This window comes from Mytilus californianus, unplaced genomic scaffold (genome assembly GCF_021869535.1).
Source record: "Mytilus californianus isolate M0D057914Y unplaced genomic scaffold, xbMytCali1.0.p SCAF_11, whole genome shotgun sequence".
Taxonomy (NCBI): domain Eukaryota; kingdom Metazoa; phylum Mollusca; class Bivalvia; order Mytilida; family Mytilidae; genus Mytilus; species Mytilus californianus.
The window spans coordinates 21,242,590-21,262,934 of NW_026262593.1; the positions used below are offsets into that span (position 1 = coordinate 21,242,590).

Below are 20,345 nucleotides of genomic sequence, written 5' to 3' on the forward strand. Positions count from 1 at the left end.
AGTTACCCAAATCTTCATGTAACTACAGCGAGCCATATGCCATTCCTGGTAAGGACTTTAAAAAAAATTGTAATTTGGTTAAAAAAATGCAAATAAAGATTCAAGGTTTTGGCTAATTAAGAAATATTTGATAGGAAAAACTTGGGTGAATTTTTACTGGCTCTTACAATTTTGATCTCTACAAAAAGTTATTTACCACTCTTATAATGCTACTTATTTTAACAGAAGGAAACCTTAGAATAATTTCAAATGTCTTTCTGATGGTATAAGAGAACAGGCTTTAAAACGTATTTGAATATTTATATTCATATTCCTAAATCTTAATTGTTGTACTTGTACTGATTTACTTGTGAACATTACAGATTTCTCATTGGTGTCTTACATGAGTGAGTTGGATGTTAACACAAATGTTAATCAGTTACCAAGTTGGGCTGTTGACTTACTGATGGAAGAATTAGGAATAGCAGGTTTCCAAAAAGATCCTCAGTGTGAATTATCAAGCTATTCTGGAGCTCTATCCAATGGCTGGGATACAACAGGTAACATTTTTAATTTTGAAAGTAACTTCTTATTGTACCTAGACCTAGACATTTGTAATTATACCCCCACTTGAAATTTGGTATCAAGCTTCATGTGAGCATACTTTTTAGAATTGAATGCTTTGTTTTGAAAATTTATATGAAATTAAAGCAAGGGACCATTACCTTTGACATGAAGCATTATTGTAAGTACATATTTAACTTATTACCTTACAGCTTGTGGAGAACTTATAACACTACCACAGTTACCAGCCTACACACGATGTAGGTTACCAAGTTACTGTACTGGTGCCCAGTGCTGTTCTAACATTGGTTATCTTGGGAAAAAGTTGGAAGCCTTTGTTTTAGTGGATCCATGTAGTTACTCTGTCAGTATTGGACTGGAGAAAAGAAATATCAATGTTACATTACTGGAGTTTACACAAGGTAGTTGGCAGACGGTCACATTAGGCAATCTGCTCAGACTTCGGTAAGTTTTTCAGGGATCACATAGCTATAATAGTAATATATTATATTATAGATAGATATATATATATGTATACTAAATTTTCTTAAGTCAAATGCCAAAAAAAACCAAATTGACATTTTAAATAGCGTTAAATTTTTGATGGATGTGGACATGCAGTTGAAGTTGAAAAATACCTTCATCTTTGAACACCAATAAGACATTAATATGCATGAAGCTAGTCTAAATTTTGAGTGTGTTTGTGTATGTGTTCATTTTGTATCAAAAGTTACATGAGCTGTCTTTGTTTGTACATTAGAGTTATCAGCATGTAAGCTCAAAGGTAAAGTCACCTGCAACAAGCTGTTTTACAAGAGGAATTTTGATTTCAACACCTAACAACTACCGTTAAAAGGCTTGTATAGTCCACGGTTTTCTTCTCCAAAATTGACCCTGACAGCAGGGGTGCGGACTATAGAGTACAATAAGCAAAAAATAAGAGAGAAAATTTCAATTTCGCGATGTGGTTTGTTTACGTTCTGCCATGTTTGTTATTGACATTGTAGAGGGCGCTCTTATCATTTTTCAAACCAATAATTTTACCCAATCCATATTAATAAGTTATTTTTATTCAATATCAAATTAATACTGATAAATTTAAAAATTAAATGCTTCATTACAAAATTCTCGTTTCTTTTCAATGCATTGCTAAATATAAACTGGTATCTACTTGAATGAAATCTTACAAAAAAAGAAAAGAAGACAACCATAATCCAGCTTACGATGTGTAAACTACAAAACGTAATCGGTTATTATTCGTTCCGTTTTGGTGTTTCCTATTGACAAATATGTTTTGTATTAGATTAAGACCCTTCAAACATTAATGTGATAGATATATTAAACACTGTTTTACATAAGGAGGGAACTGTTTTACTTTCAAAGTCGTATTATAGTGATATCTATTATGTACGGATTACGACTCTCACCGGGTTTTTTCATCTTTTACACTTGCTTTTCAAACTTCCGGTTTAAACATACACAAGTTTCTCAATTGTTTTTTGTGTGATTTAGACTTATTTTAACCAGCGTGAAGTGTTTTAGAACCATTTACAAGCAGTTTCAGCTTCTGTTTGGTGATGGAAAATAGGTTTTTCCAAGAAAATATCGCAAACGACCACATACTATTTAGAATTACAGGAGTTTCATTAAGACCTTTTTTAACAGTTACAAAAAGTTTTTTTACCTGAAATTTTGTGGGGAGAAGGGGATGCGGACTATGTACCAGTGCGAACTATACAAGCCCGATTACGGTATCGAAAAGCCCTTGGTAAAATAAAATTTAAATGATAAGAAAATTGATTAACTTCTGAATGATTTCTGCTGTAAGCTTTTAAACAGAGTCATGTTTTATAAAAAAATTCTTATTATATATACATCATTCATATATTATTTTATATTTAAGGTACAAAGCTGAGGAGTTGACAGCTGAGAAAGTTTACTTGTTGTACATGACAATCAGTATATGTTTTGAAACAGTTGGAGATTGCCGTTATTCTTACACTGTATTTGATGGTGTAAAGATTCCCAAACAACCTTGTGACTGGACTGGAGGATATGCTATTCCAGGTCTGTATAATGATGTGATGACACCTGACACATTTCAAGTTCTTTTTATGACTAGCCATATTAAACTGAATTCAGGCTTGAAAATGGAAAGGAAACAAAGCAAGACCTTTGATAAAACTATTTGATAACTGTTATTGTAATTTCATTACTTGAACAAAAAAACATAATAATAACATTATAATCAACTTTTGAAATCCTTCAGGAAAAGTGCAATTAACAAGTCAACCTCAGTTTTAAGTTTTCATTTATGTTTGAGACGATGACAGGAGTGTTAAACTACCTTGACTGGCTATAAAGCCCACGCACGGTTGGTTATGTTTCGGGAGTAATAATCGAGTAAATTATTTTTACATAAATTCTAAAAATTGTTAACATCAATCAAGACTTTTGATATAATGTTACATTTTGATAACACCAGATTTTGATTGCTTTGATACTTGAACAAAATGGTAAATAAAAAAGTGCATAATCAATGCTCCACATCCCTTAAGAAAAGTGCAATTTAGAGATAACTGAATTGTATTTGAAGCTTTGCGGACGTAAACACAGGGCGTTTTCTGGCTTCTCGTCCACTTCAAAATGAAATAAAATTTGATAAAAAGAAGATTTCTAGGTGCAAAATATGAGTTTTTTGCTTATTACTGGAGAAATTACATGTAAATACATTCTGAAATTCAAAATGTCGGCTTTCTTAGTTACAGACAGGGAGATAGAGAATTTTACGCTTATTGTCATCCAATCAGAAACATTGATACAACATAATTGCATTAGAATTAACAACTTAACCTAAGTTTTGATTATTCATTAATGTTCAAATGGATAATTAAGTTAAATATTTTAACTTTAATTCTTAAAATTGTTTATATCAAACAAATGCATTTCATTTGTTTTTAGGGTTCAATTTGAATTCCTACCTGACTGGACAAGGATATTCCACAAGTACACCTCTGAACTCATTAGTGTCCTCTCAGCTCCTGGAATACCTGGGAGTAGCCAGTTTACTGAATACACCAACACAGCAGTGTCAGATGTCGGATCCTCTCTATACATCACCAACTAACGGCTGGACAAAAGACCCAGGTAATATGCGATATTCAGATCACATTTGTCGCTGGGAAAACTCTCATTTCACAACTGTTTCCGGTGACAATTTACTGGTTTATGGGTGGCTGGTTCAAAGTAGCGTTGACCTGTATAAAAAATCATCAACAAAAGTAAAGTGGTAAAAAGTATCTGGGCGTTTGCAAGTACATTATGGAACTCTTCTGGTTATAGGAGGAATACATTACCTCAGTGTTGAAGCTTATTTGACACTTCCTATTAAATGCAACCCACTTATTATTTGCATCCGTTTGCTTCTCATGTTGTCACATGATTGTTAGCCTGAAAAGAAAATGTGACGCTATGAGTCTAGTGCATAACCACGGAAGTTTGCTGGTTAAACGTATTAAAGTAAACGAAAAGGAGTTTAATTATGTAGGTCAACAAAATAGTTTACTTGCATTATGAATTTCCATAGACTAAACTAGACACTTAATTTTTATACGACTTCAAAAAAAAAAATTTCTGGAAAAGGGGGGGGGTAAAAAATTTTGTTTTTTTTTAGGGGGGAGGTTTGTCAATTTGCAACAGCATAGTGTATTGCACAAAAGCAAAAAAAAAAGGGGGGTAAAGTTGTTTTTTTTGGGGGGGGGGGGGGGAGTCAATAGTGTATTGCACAAAAGCAAAAAATTGAATATAAATTCAAACCATATAACCAATTCTAAGTTCTTTGACTACAGTTATTCTGTGTCAAAAACCTATTATGTGTCAAATATTTAATTACAATCCAAATTCAGACCTGTATCAAGCGCGAATATTGTGTCGATTTTTGCCCCAACTGTTCAGGGTTGGACCTCTGCGGTCGTATCCAACTGCTCTCGGCGAAGCAATTTATTAGAATTAGAATTAGCCTTTGTGAAATATATGTAGGATTAAATATTGTCTGCCATGGAATTATGTCCACCGGACACTTTTTCACAGTAAATTGTGTCCACGGACATAATGTTATGAAATATCGTCCAGACGATATTTACCTATGAAATCGTGTCCACAGATATGAAAAAGTGTCCTTCAAAGAAAGGACAATATTTTATATGAAAAAGTGTCCATCATAGAAAGGACAGTATTTCACATGAAAAAGTGTCCACTCTCAACACATGCAAAATGTATACATAGCTTCAGTTCTTTATCTTAATTGAAATTTTAAAATTAGCATGGGGGTTTTGTCTCTATTAAAACATGGCATGTAAACTGGATTATTGAATTCATACAAAATGTGATCATCACCATGTGTAATTAAACATAAATTATACAATAAAACATGTACTAATACACACATAAACAGTAATACATCTAATAGAACTTAATATGAACTATGTGAATAATAATACATGTAATTCATTTCAATTTACAAAATCATGTAATATTCAAGATTAGTACTCATAAATACTGTTCTTCCTACATTTGGCCTTTTTTGTTCTTTTAACAGGAGTTGTGACAGGAATATCTGCCTGTCTCATTGTCAGTTGAGGCTGGTGGATACTTTTTGTAGACATCTATATAGCTAAGATAATTGAAAATGTTTTGGAATTCAACACCTTCCATTTTTTGTCTGTACGTCCCGAAATTGGTTTCTGTTCTGTAACTTCAGTTTGCCTTAACCAAATGTTATGAAACTTATACACAATGCTTATTACCACAAAACACAGATCAAGTTTGAATTTGGGTGGCGTCACTTTTCCCGTTCTAGAGTTATGCCCCTTTACAAATGGAAAAATTGCTGAATTTTTTGTTTCCGTTCTCTAACTTAAGTTTACCTCAACCAAATGTTATGAAACTTCTACAGAAAGCTTATTACCACAAAACACATATCAAGTTTGAATTTGGGTGGCATCACTTTTACCTTTCTAGAGTTATGCCGCTTTACAAATGGAAAAATTGCTGAATTTTTCGTTTCCGTTCTCTAACTTAAGTTTGCCTCAATCAAATGTTATGAAACTTATACACAATGCTTATTACTACAAAACTCAGATCAAGTACGAATTTGGGTAGCGTCACTTTTACCGTTCTTGAGTTATGTCCCTATATAACGTTATATGCAAGCGGGGGCATCATCTGTGTCCCATGGACACATTCCCCATTTGTCTCCCTTATTGAAAATTAACTTTACAGGACAGAATTTAATAGTATTTTATCATGAAATTATGTCCGATTGAATGGACACTTTCACAGCATCGGACACATTTAAATATACATTTTCTATGAAAAAGTGTCCGGGTGGACACATTTTCACAGGACACTTATATGGCTCACATATACACATAGGTAATTATTTATTTGCAGCTCACATGGACTGTAAAACACAAAAAAAAACCAACAAAATAAATGTCTACAATCATCATTTTTTCTGATAGTGTTGCTGTGTGGAATACTTAAGTGTAAAAAAATCCATCTACTTTTAGCTATTGTACTCATTGCTTGGAATTTAGAGACTCTATTCATCATAATTTTAAAAGAAAAAAACATATAAACAAAATTCAATACTATGCCAAAATTTTTGTGTGTTGCATGAAAAATGAAAAAGAAATGACCGGAAAATGGCTCTGTTTAGGGTAAATTAATAATATTTGTTTTTCAGAATGATTCAAAATGTAAAGAACAAAAATGAAAATTTTGTAAATCTCCATTTAAATAATTATACCCCCGCTTTAAAAAAGTGGGGGTATACTGTTTTACCTCTGTCTGTCCTTCCGTCAGTCCATCCAACCGTCAGTCCATCTGTCAGTCCATCCATCCCATGAATATTTCCATCGCATTTTTCTCAGGAACTACTTGACAAGGATTTCTGAAATTTGGTTTCAGGGTTTTTATAAGTAAGTTACACCGTGTGATGCGTTTTCAAATTCATGTTACACCGTGTGATGCGTTTTCAGATTCATCACTCAACAACTTCCTGTTTACCGAACACTTGTATTATTTTACACATGATAGCCAAGTTGAAAATTTTCGTCACATTTTTCTCAGGAACTACTAGACAAGGATTTCTGAAATTTGGTTTCAGGGTTTATATAAGTAAGTTACACCGTGTGATGTGTTTTCAGATTCATCACTCAACAACTTCCTGTTTACCGAACACTTGTATTATTTTACACATGATAGCAAAGTTGAAAATTTTCGTCACATTTAAGTTGAAAATTTTCGTCACATTTTTCTCAGGAACTACTTGACAAGGATTTCTGAAATTTTGTTTCAGGGTTTATATAAGTAAGTTACACTGTGTGATGCGTTTTCAGATTCATCACTCAACAACTTCCTGTTTACTGAACACTTGTATTAATTTACACATGATAGCCAAGTTGAAAATTTTCGTCACATTTTTCTCAGGAACTACTTGACAAGGATTTCTGAAATTTGGTTTCAGGGTTTATATAAGTTAGTTACACCGTGTGATGCGTTTTCAGATTCATCACTCAACAACTTCCTGTTTACCGAACACTTGTATTATTTTACACATGATAGCCAAGTTGAAAATTTTCGTCACATTTTTCTCAGGAACTACTTGACAAGGATTTCTGAAATTTGGTTTCAGGGTTTATATAAGTCAGCTATACCGTGTGATGCGTTTTCAGATTCATCACTCAACAACTTCTTGTTAAGCGAAATATTTTGGCGGGGGTCTCATCAGTAAGCAGTAGCTCACAGTTTTACTTGTTTTAACATCTATTTTAAACTAAGTACATGTTTTATATATTTCAGGTTGTACATCAGCAGTGGATCTACCAACTCTAGGAAGTAATAGTGTTTGTCACTTATATGACACCTGTACTGGTATATCATGTTGTCTACATTCTACCACTGTTGATAGAAACTTCAATGTCTTCCTCAAACTGGATCCCTGTACACAGAAACTTGACATTGGTATAGAAAAGTACCAGTTTGACTTTTCACTCTACACCTTCACATTTGAGACTACACAGTATTTCCATATTGACAGAGTAATTGAAATTGAGTGAGTACATTTTTATTTTCTTACATGGATACATTTGTTTTGCATGGATAGTTTTTCTTCAGATTATATTATGTATTGACATTCATGTAGCCTAAAAAATGTAATAACTGAGTATTACTTATTTATTTTGCCAAGACTTATTAAAATAAAGGTTTTTATGAACATAGGTGAAATTATTGATAACTGTTTTTTTTTAGTGGGCCACAAATTTTGCATTTTTTCCTGCAAATTTGCAGGTTGATTGAGAATTTGAAAATCAGGTAGATCATCATTTAAGCTTAAAAGGAAAAATGATCTATGATTTCTACAGTATTTTAATTGAAAAGTATCATTTTTGAACATTTCATTAAATTTGTTTGCAGATGTCTAATTTTCAAATTTTGATATAAAACATTAGTAAAAGACATGATGTTCTCTATTTATTTCTTAACAGGTACAAAATAACAGATTTGGTTGGTGAAATGGTCTATCTTGTGGATATGAAAGTCAAGATTTGTTTCAATGACCCTACACCATGTGACTTGCAAGAAACTATAGTTCTGAATACCAAATTACAAAAGATGGTGTGTCCATGGTTTAGAGGATATCCAAATCCAAGTATGCAACCTTTCTTTTATTGCCTACTGAATATGTTGGGAATATTAATCACCATTAGGTGTTACAAGTCCAAACATTAATCTGCATCAATCCATTGGTGTTAGAAAAGGAAAAAAATCAAATTCAAATATGAAAATGAAAATAGATTGATAGAATTTATGTTAGATTTTAGTATTTTTTGGACATTTTGGAAGAAGTTTTAGTACAAATGTCCCTTTCTCCTTCAGATTGGTCCCTTAATCAGTGGTATTTGGACAATTCTTATACACCAGGATCTAACTTGGATTCCTCTACAGCTTCATCTCTGATGGAAGCAACAGAGATAGGAGAATATTTACTTAGTCCTATGATATCCAGAGATGACCCCTTTGGAACTTATGCTGCGGCCTATCTTGGTTGGAGTTCAGGTAGGTGTTTAAAAAAAATTTGGAAAGAGAAGGCTTGATAATAGAAAAGAAAGGATATAAGTCCACCTTTTTGGCTCTGGGAATTTGAAAATCAAAAAGTAATACAAAGCTATTAAATAACACCCTTCAGATGTTGTTGTGACATTTAAGTCTGTCAGATCTCAGTTTTATAGTTTTGAATTGTATCATACTTTTTTTTATTTAGGGCTTGCATTCAGGCATTTCATGCAAAACTGCAAAATCTGCCAAATAGCCTCATTTTGATACGTTGTCATTAATATTTAGATATAAGCTCAAGCCAAGGCTTTACCCAAAAAGATATTTTGCTGCAAGATGTCTTTCACAAAAATGTTAAATTGGATAAAATATCTTTTTGGGTAAGGCTTTGGCTCACAAGTAATTTACCAAAAATTATGTGAAAAACAGCCTTTTTTAGTTAAATATGTCAATTTCAACATATTTATGATATCATAGGGACATCCATATTTTATCACCCTGTAAAACTAATTTAATTTTGAAAAGATGAGGAATTATACTATTTTGTAATTTCTTGCAAATAATGGCTCTGACCATACCTTCTACTTTGTACAACTTCCTAAAAAATAAAACGGAAATTTAATGTAGAGCTGTTCTAATTACTGTGGATTAATTATTATTCGTTGGATACCAATTTTTGTGGATTTCGTGGGTACTGGGGAACCACGAATTTAACTGTTCAACGAATGACATATTTTCTAAAGGAATGTATGCACACTTTGCCAAAGCCACGATATTATATATCCACGAACATGCAACGTTTCCTCAATTCACGAAAATTGGTACCCACGAAAATAAATGAATCCACAGTACCACAAAAGGGAAAGTCTTGAAGAGGTGGAATAAGGGGGAAAATGGTTTTTATTGTGGTATTCTTTGTTTGAGGTATAAAAAGACTATGGAAAGACTTGTTGGAATATATATTGATCTGATAGTGTAACGGTTTATTTCTTCCTCTGTGATATTTTATCCTGGGGATAATTTTTCACAGAAATTTTTTCCAAACATGGTATTTCACAGGAAGATTTTATCCAGAGGAGTGAAATTCTATTTGTCTTATGCGGATAGTATTTACCAGCATATATTTTCTGTTCCATATTTCACAGAACCTTGTGAAATAAAGTCCTACTGTCTACTATGTAAGGTACTCGCAATCAATATATACCTGATCATAATTATAAATGTTTCACCAAGGTAGAACATATTTGCATAATTTATCAATCAAAGGGAGGTAATTATGAGCCTTTTATATTTTACAGATATTATATTCCAGAGACCAGAATCTATTTCATAGTGAAATTTTTCCTTTATTCTTATTTTTATGCCCCTGCAGTAGCGGTGGGGGCATTAAGTTTTACCCTTGTCTGTCTGTACGTACGTACGTCCCAAAGCTGGTTTCCGTTCTCTAACTTGAGTTTGCCTCAACCAAATGTTATGAAACTTATATACAATGCTTATTACCACTAAACACAGATCAGGTCTGAATTTTGGTGGCGTCACTTAAACCGTTCTAGAGTTATGTCCCTTTATAAATGGAAAAATTGCAAAATTTTTAGTTTCCGTTCTCTAACTTAAGTTTGCCTCAACCAAATGTTATGAAACTTATACACAATGCTTATTACCGCAAAACACAGATCAAGTTTGAATTTTGGTGGCGTCACTTAACTGTTCTAGAGTTATGCCCCTTTATAAATGGAAAAATTGCAAAATTGTTATTTTCTTCTAAATATCAAGTAATTTTTTAAATTGGAGTTATCTTCCTTTGTCCATGATTATAGTTGCCTCAACCAAATGTTATGAAACTTATGATAAAAAAAAAATGCTTTTTACCACTAAATACAGATCAAGTTTGAATTATGGTGGAGTCACTTTTACTGTTCTAGAGTTATGCTCCTTTACAAATGGAAAAATTGCTAAATTTTTCGTTTCCGTTCTCTAACTTAAGTTTGCCTCCACCAAATGTTATGAAACTTATACACAATGCTTATTACCACAATATACACATCAAGTTTGAAATTTGGTGCCCTCACTTTTACTGTTCTAGAGTTACGCCCTTTTCAAATGGAAAAATTGTTAAATTTTTCTTTTTTTTTTTTTTCTAAATATCAAGTCATTTTTAAAATTGGAGTTATTTCCCTTTCTCCATGATTATAGTTTAATCAACTACAATCAATGCTTTATACAATGCAATGGTTAATTTTGCCTTCTACTGATAAATTAAAGCATTTTTACCCTTCATTTCTAAAAATATTTTAAAGTCTTCTTTGAAAATTGGAGTTATCTTTCTTTGTGCATAATGGTTGTTGAATCAACTACAACCAATGCTTTATACAATGCAATATTCAATTTTACTTCCTACTGATAAATTAAAGCAATCTTTTCCATTCAGTGCTTACAAGCACTTTGATGACTGTTCTAGGGTTATGCCCCTTTACAAATGAAAAAATTGCTGAATTTTTTGTTTCCGTTCTCTAATTTGAGTTTGTCTTAACTAAATGTAATTTCTAAAAATATCAATGTCATTATTCAAGTAATTTTTAAAATTGGAGTTATCTTCCTTTGTCCATGATTATAGTTGAATCAACTTCAATCAATGCTTTATACAATGCAATGTTTAATTTTGCCTTCCACTGATAAAACACAGATCAAGTTGAATTTGGGTAGTGTCACTTTAACCATTATTGAGTTATGCCCCTTTATAAATCGAAAGATAGCAAAATTTTTAGTTTCCATTCTGTAACTTAAGTTTGCCCATACCAACCATTATGAAACCTTTACCGGTACACAATATTCATTACCACAAAACTAAGATCAAGTACAAATTTTTTGTTTCCATTTTCTAACTTTAGTTTGCCTCACCCAAATGTTATGAAACTTATACACAATGCTTATTACTACATAATACAGATTAAGTACGAAATTTGGTGGTGACATTTTTACCATTCTTTATTTATGTCCCTTTATAAACATGAAAATTGCTGAATTTTTCGTTTCCGTTCTCTAACTTTAGTTTGTCTCAACCAAATGTTGTAAAACTTATACACAACCGTTCTAGAGTTATGCATGTTTACAAATAGAAAAATTGCTGAATTTTTAGTTTCTGTTCTCTATTTAAGTTAGCCTCAACCAAATGTTATGAGACTTACACACAATGCTTATTACCACAAAACTCAGATAAGTTCAAATTTGGGTAGCGTCACTTTTACCGTTCTTCAGTTATGTCCTTTTATAACTATGATATGCAAGCGGGGGCATCATCTGTGTCCACATGTGGACACTATCCACATTTATTTAAATATTAATTTATATAAAAAGATGACTTAAAACATGATTTAAAAAAAAACTATATTTCTACTTACTTTTTTATTTGTACTGAGATCTGAAAACAACTCATTTTTACCTGTATTTCACTAACCTTATTTTATATATTAAATTGATCATTATATTATTTCACAATTAAGGTCTGTGAAATTACTTCTGGTTTTGTTTCATATGTTTCATTATATTTGTCTTTTAAAAGAATGATATTTACTTTAATATTTCAGGATATTATTTTCAATTATAATCTATGAAATCATTTCCCATTATAATACATTTATTTGTTTTTTTATTTACTAATTTAGCTTAAATTCAAATACACTATTATTAGTACATAGTATTTGCAAAGATTAAGTTTTTTTTTTTTATTAACTATTCAATATTTTAACTTCTCAGATAGAATTTCACAACAATGGATAATATATCACAGTGAAATATTTTCCTCCCGATAAAAAAATAACATCAACTTCTGTAACATTTTTTCCCCCAGATGATATTTTATCCGGATAGAATTTTGCTTTACAATAGGAGTCTGCAAAACATGTCACTCTATCATAAGGGGCTGCTAGAATTATGTTATACAAGGGAAAGAGGAAGAAACAGACCCAATGTAAATGATTGGGAAAATGAGGTTGTTATGTAGATTGGTTCTTTAATTAGTGGTATTTGGACAATTCTGGGATCTAACTGCAGATTTATATATATATTATATAAAAATTTTTGGAGCATGTTTGGATGACTATATTTAGAAATAAAGAACTTATATGTAATATATCACATCCAACCACCAATCCATCAATGTTCAACGTTACCTTGCAGAGTGTACTGAGGCCCCTGTAACTCTCCTTCAAATGGACCAGTCTGTAATATCCTGTAATCTAGAGAGCACCTGTCGTGGATTGAGTTGTGCATTAGACGTACCATTCATCAGTAAAACATTTGAATTCTATATGAGACTAGAGCAGTGTGACTACATGTTGAAAGTTGGAATCGAACGTCAACAATATGAGAGAACACTTAAAGGATATGAATGGGGAGAATGGACACATGTTGACCTAAATGGAGTTTTGAAAATGAGGTGAGTTATTGTAAAGTTTTATACCATTCATTTTTAGCTAACCTTGCCCAAGGGCCAAATGAGCTTTTCTCATCACTTGGAGTAAGTTGCATATATGTCCTCCTCTTCTGTTAACTTTGACAAAAATCCTCCTTTAAAACTACTGGGCCAGTTGGAAACAAAGATGGCAACAATCATCCTTGGGGTAACAAGTTTAATATGTCTGATGATCCCAATCGACAACTAACATGGCCTCCAAGGCTAAAAATAGAACATAGGGGTAAAATGCAAATATTGTCTATTATTTTTAAAACCATCTATGTTTATAACATGGGCATAGGACATTCTATATTTCCTATTACGGTATCCCAAATCATAGTAGTGATACTGTATGTGCCCACTACTAGTCTTTGGAAATCATACCAAAATCTCCTTATTTATACTTTAACTGTATTTTTTGCTCACCTTGACCTATGGGTCATGTTAGCTATTGCCATCACTTGGAGTCATTGTAATCTGTCAACATTGTCGTAAACTTTTTCAAAATCTTATCCTCTGAAATCCCATGACTAATTTCGACTAAACTGGACCTAAATGATAAAGTTTGAATTTTTTGTTTGTTTTGCCAATCAACCAAAATGGCCATCATGGCTTAAAATAGAATAAAAGGGTAAAACTTAAACAGAAAGGTAGAATTTGTAAACAGCAATATTGATCAACAAGGCAAGATATATTTTTTACAGGTGAGTTATTCAGGCTCTTAGTTGCTTCTTGTTGTCCCCTATTAGATGCATTGTAGTTGTGGGGAAGGGGAAGATTTAGAAATAACGGGTGTTTGTCCATCAGGTCTTGTCAGCACTCTCACATATACAATTTTATATCATATGTACATATCAGCTATATCTCAGACAAGTTCATAAATCAGTGCCAAACAACTATTTTTTCAAGGAATTATGTTCCTTGGAAATATAAATTCTATAGAAAATTGCATTGAAGCACTCTCAAATTTACCATTCTGGCAAGATACTTATGAAATTTATATCAAAGGTTAGCATAAGCAATATCTTGTGCAATTTAAGAAGTCAGTGCCACTTGGAAATTTCAGTTATATAGAAAATTGCATTGTAAACACTCTCAAACCTGCATTTCTTGTAAAATTGTTATGAAATTTATATCAAAGGTTTATATCAGCATTATGTCTGGGACAATTTCAAAAATCAACAATGATCAATTATTTTTACAGATGTTAAAGTGTCTCTAAAAAATGTAAATTCTACAGTAAATTGCATTATAAGTGCTCTCAAGTGAACAATTCTTGCCAGATACTGATGAAATTTAAAGCAAGTTTACATCAGCAATGTATTAGACAAGTTTGGAAATCAGTGCCAATCAAATAAGAGTTATACTCTTTGGAAAATTAATTATATAGAAAATTGCATAGAAAGCACTCTTGCATCCCAATTTCTTGTATGATTGTTATGAAATTTATATCAAAGGTTTATATCAGCAACGACTTGGGTGAGTGCTCATCAATTAATTAAAAATTATTTCAAGTGTTTGTCTACACTTACAGATTTACAACAATGAAAAGCACTTTAAGTAAAAGTGAAATATTTCTCACTGTCTGGTTTAGAACTGCTATCTCCAAGACAGATCATTGTTTTTGTTTAGAGTGGATGCACAATAATGTTATTTTTACTGTCAGAGTAGGATGTGGCACTACTATTTAAAAAAAACTTTGACAAATTTTTCACCTTTTCTAACAGAAAATGTAGTATTTTCATATTTTTGGCTAATTAAGGAGGATGAAACATGAAATTTTTCTCTTAAACCCCACAGTTATTTCACACTAGGGACTATATTTATAGACAACAAAAATTAAGGGACGATAACTGTGTTCCATGACCTAATAGGATAGAAAGACTTCACCAATCTTAATAAAACTTGGTATGACGAAAGCTTAATGAATTATGAGACTGTTGACCAAGTTTCATGGAAAAAGGATATATATTATAGACAATATGATTAATTTTATATTCAACTTTGCGTGTTAAATTTTGACGTTAAAATTGAAGAATTTCAACTATCAACATTTGGGGCTTTAAAAATGCAAATATTGCAAAAAATTACTTTTTAAATGCCCTAATATTTCACATATCATGTATTAAAAGCAATAGAATACTCATTTAATGTATCAGATTTATTACAATTATTCAAAAGTCAAATTTATGAGCCTGTGCCTGAAAATAGAGGTTTTCGAATGAAGGGGGGCCTTACATGAAGATGTAATATTTTCCAGCAATTTTTAATTTGTGAAGTTTTTTTGTTATAAATAATCCTTCCATATGTATTTAATGTACTTTAAATGGAAAGAAAAATTACAAATAGCATATCATATGAGTATAAAATGGTCTTAGACCAAGTAAGACTGAAAATAATTTAGGGTCAATCTAGGCTGTAGCACATGTTTCCATTTAAAAATGCATACTGAAGCTATAGGAAATAAAAATATTGTTTCATTTTGCTCATTTCTATACTCAGGTGACATGATACAAGAAGTCTGATTACAAAAGGACTCTTGCATTCAACTTTTTTGCAGACAGTATGGTCTGATACAAAGATTTTTCACTTTTCAGTGAAAAACTTGCATGCAATTTTAGTCTCAACAGGCATATATTTGAACCACTTGCTATCCTACAGAAGAAAAGAGAGATAGTATGTGAAATGAAACAGGTACAAAAGACATTGTAAAGTGCTTTTTATACAAATTTAGTGATATCTTTATTATGGACTTCAAATTTTATGTACCAAGCTCCTCACATTTTAGTTGCTTCAAACAGGCCGTTAGACGAGGACCATTCCCACAACACATTTTGCAAATTTTGTCTGTGATAATCTACTTTTCTCTAGATTCAGAGTCCACAAATGAATAATTCAACTGGATTAAAGCCTAGAAACACAAATATTGACACATGAAAACCTGTCAGATAGAAAGTCAGAATGCCGCTTATGCATAAACATTGAAAAGGCTTTGAAATGCTTATTTTGACGATATCATGCCAAAATGGGACATTTTTGCAGAATTTCTATCAAATAAGAGTTTAAATCCTTTAATTTAATGCTGTTTGACAAATTGACACCATTAAATCATTCAGGGAAGTTGCCAAAGTACAGATTCTACATTTACTGATTTCATCTCTTAGGCCCGAGAACACAGTTATTTCGTAGTGCATTTCTTTTAGACAATAAATGAAAATTAAAAAAAAACCCACCCACTTTCTCAATACTATTTCTACAGTGTGGTGTACTACAGTGTGGTGTACTACTTTTGGGACAAATTACGTCAAAATTATAGAAAACTTCATCAGCTCTAACACAAAATATGGACAATTTTATGTTAAGGGGGTCTTGAATTCTTTTGACAGCTTATGAAATACTAATTTTTAACCTTTTTTAGCTGGACCAAATCACTACTTTACCCTAAAATTCATGACCCAAATTTTTTTACAGTGTAATTTCATCCCCCTACTTGCTATTTGAGGCATAAAACATGAAGAAATAAATTTGGAAAGGGTATTAAAAAAAATGGCAAGTAACACACTGTCCACACTAGAGACTATATTTGTAGACAACGAATATCAAGGGACGATAACTGTGTTCCCAGACCCTCTGTATGGTAGATTTTGAAACTGAAAATAAGAATAAAAGGTGATATGGGTTATATGTCAACGACAATAGCTCAACACGAATAACCAAAAAGCATCCAGAGGTCAGGTCTGTCATATCAACTGTCAGAAACAACAGAATCCATTATCCTTTGAAATATATAAGTTACGTCAGAAACACAATTATGAATAAGTTATGCGTGTGGTTTGTAAGATCTTTGATCTGTCATTCATTTTATTTACCTAACAGAACTGTTTAACTTTAAACTTGAAATAAAATACTTCATATCTCGTTAAAATCAGTAATGATAAGCTTTGTCAAATAAAACTGTTGTTATGTTAAAAAAAGTATCAATTATAGGGTTATCGTTGATCTTGAAGTCAAGTATGTGGTCACAGGTGAAGAAAATCGGTTAGCGCCCTTTGTTTAAAGGATTTATTATCATTTTTTTTGTGATTTAAAATAGATTTTGGTTATTTAAAGAAATGAATTTAATAGTTGGTTCATTATCTTTTGATTTTATCTTTGATTAGAATCAAATTTTTGAAAATCTTTGTTTTTTTGCAGAATGTCATTTAATATTACACTAGATACTTGAAAATATAGAGTTTTGAGAGGTATTTATACAGTTTAGGTTTGATTGTAATATGTCTGGTCCGGAAGACAGAATGCTATCATACTTCCTAGAAAAGAGAGGAAAAAAATCAGACAACCCAGAATGTTAGATGTTGAAGTCTATAAATGTTCACCCAAAACTCATCCTAAATATGCATTCAATAACAACATACATTAATCAAGTAACAATCATTCATGTTCACCCATAACCATTTAAACCTATAAAGTTCTGCTTAAACATGAAAATAAATTATACTTCCAAAAATGTTAAATGTCAAAGTGTGTAAATGTTCACCTAAAACTCATCACAAATATGCATGAAATAATTGATACTAGACTGAAGCTAGCAAAAATCATTTATGATCACCCATAACCATTTAACCCTATAAAGTTCTGTTATAAATTTGACCAGCGTTTTATTTTAGCTTATCGGGAGATTATAATTTTAAGATATCTTGATAAATTTTGTTTGTGTGTCTTAAGTTTTAAGATAGAAAAAATTTAAATGACTGTTTCTGAAAAATTATTACCTCATTATTCTATTTTGATACAAAAAAATTTAATGAAATAATATCAGGTGATGATATTAAGTTTTTGCAGTGAAAAGCATTGATTGAATAAGTCATTTTTTCTATTTACAAGATTTGGTTAATTTTTTTGTAAAACAATTGTGTTTGATACATGTTTTTTTCTGAAAAAAAGAATAAATGTATTTACACTTTTGGTATTTACCGGTAGCTATATTTTGCCTCCGAATGACCTTAGATCTACTCCGAATCACCTTTTGACGTCAGGCAACAATCACTTTTTATTTGTGACGTCATATGTTTTGAATTATGATGTCAAAGTTTACGGGAACCTGTGTGATTTTACGTAATGGCGGACAAATATGTCCAATTAAGAGGGGGGGGGGGGGGGGGGGTGTTAGGGGGAACTGCACTGAATGTCTGAAACTTTTGATAATTGCACTAAAATTCGCAAGAATGTGACTTCTTAATGTGTAAATAATTAATGAAAGCTTAACCATGGATAGTTGCTTACATCTATGTCATTTGGTCTCTGATGGATAGTTGTCTAATTGGAAATCATACCATATCTTCTTATGCTCCCTGAAAAAGTTCAGGAACATATAATAATCGCTTTTGATTGATTGGAATTAAACTTATACTGATATGAAAGACATTGAGATGGCTAAGAAGTCTATTGATTTTGGGATCAATAGGTCAAAGTTCAAGTTACTAAAAATATGAAAAAATGGGGAAAACAGTTTTTAGAAAATCAGCTTTATTATATTTTTCAGTTTTGTTCTCCATGACTTGTATGCTGAGCCTGCATTCCTGATTTCTATGAAGCTGAGTTTGTGTTGGGAAGCTAACCAGCCATGTGGAACTGTATACAATATCTTTGATAAAGTCAGACTTCCAAAGAAAGTGTGTGACTGGGACAAAAAGTTCTTACAAAATGGTAGGTATTCAGGAAAATGGTTATGAAAGAAAATAATGAGGGATTGCTTTATATATGATCTAGACCATATGAGTATTTGGACCATACTCGTATGGTCATGACCACATGCATTTATATTCATATGGTCTGACCATACACGCGAGTAGTTAACATGATGAACATAAAGTGTCCCATAAATTAAGAGTTTCTAAAAGTTAATCAGCCATGTGGAACTGTAATAATACCAAAAGAGGTGTGTGATTAGGACAAAAAAAATTTACAAAATGGTATGTTTTCAGGAAAATAATTATAAAAGAAAATAATGATGGATTGCTTTGTATATAAATAAAGAGATACAGGCTAACAAGTGGCATGATTGCCAATGAGACAACCATCCACCTTCACAGAACAATGAACGATGATATAAACAATGATAGGTCACCTTACAACCTAATGATCAGCAAAATTTATATTTCTTGGAAAGCATATTTGGTAACTTTACAGGTTATATGCTATTCTGAAATATTTGACTTAATTGAAAAATGGAAACTTGATTGTTATAAAAAGGTTGTTCGAAAATTACAAGAAATATTTGGGTTCATAATTTGAGTTGGCCAGCTGTTAAAACAGATACAATGTACCTACATGGTGTAATACCACCATTGATTTTACCCTATTAGTCTTTGTTAAATTTGCACTTTTCAAAAAATTGTGCAGAATTTATCTTTGTTTCAAATAAAGAAATACTTGGCATGAGTAAAGTTTTATCCTGTCCAGTACTATAGAAAAAATTTCACATAACATTTCATTGCATATAAGAAAATAACCATCACTGGAAGTTAACCAATCAAATTTTCCCCCTTTTTTGACCTGTGTACAAGCTTTAGTAACCATGTAACCTCAAGTTTCCAAAATATTTTATAGAAACCCCAAATAAAAAAATAATGGTGCTTTGAAATACCCAAGATATATGTTTATGACCCAGAAATGTTTTACTGCAATGAAATGTAGGATCAATTACCTACAACTGTCAAATTCAAGGGAATATTTTTTTAGACCTATTTTCGTATGCAACCGGATGTGACGTACTATGATTTGGTGGTATTACACCTAAAGAAGACTTTTTTGTTAAATAAACTGAATGTGACTTTATTCCTTTGTTATACTGGTTATTTCAAGCATTCCTGTCAAGTTTTGTTATAATCAGTTCAATAATTTGAGAAAAATCTAGTATAATGTTAGACGACATCTACAGCGATTCGAGCAAAATTTCTTCTAAAAATCCAAACCCAGCCGCATCATGATAGAATATAGTGTGGACCAATAAATGATCAAATATTTATCTCATCTGCCTACAAACAGTTGAATATGATACAAAAGATGACTTTAGGATGATAAATAGTACTAATGGACCTCTTTGTCTTCCTTATAAGGTCTCTTTTGGTCCATTTATACCTCTCATTTCCTCAAAATTTCTACTTTTTAGGCCAATAAATAAAAATTTTGGGGTAACTTTCACTCATTTATGATAGAAATGTTATAATAA

The 20,345-nt window shown here is 31.7% G+C and overlaps 1 protein-coding gene across 1 annotated transcript; it reads left to right on the forward strand.

The window, feature by feature from the left end:
- The first annotated feature begins 5,999 nt into the window (after window positions 1-5,999).
- On the forward strand, window positions 6,000-19,106 carry LOC127720825 (uncharacterized). Its single transcript, XM_052227574.1, has 7 exons — window positions 6,000-6,006; window positions 7,387-7,660; window positions 8,094-8,257; window positions 8,485-8,664; window positions 12,838-13,096; window positions 18,657-18,820; window positions 19,099-19,106. Exons 1-7 carry the CDS (start codon window positions 6,000-6,002, stop codon window positions 19,104-19,106), a joined length of 1,056 nt encoding a protein of 351 aa, XP_052083534.1.
- The last annotated feature ends 1,239 nt before the right edge of the window (window positions 19,107-20,345 follow it).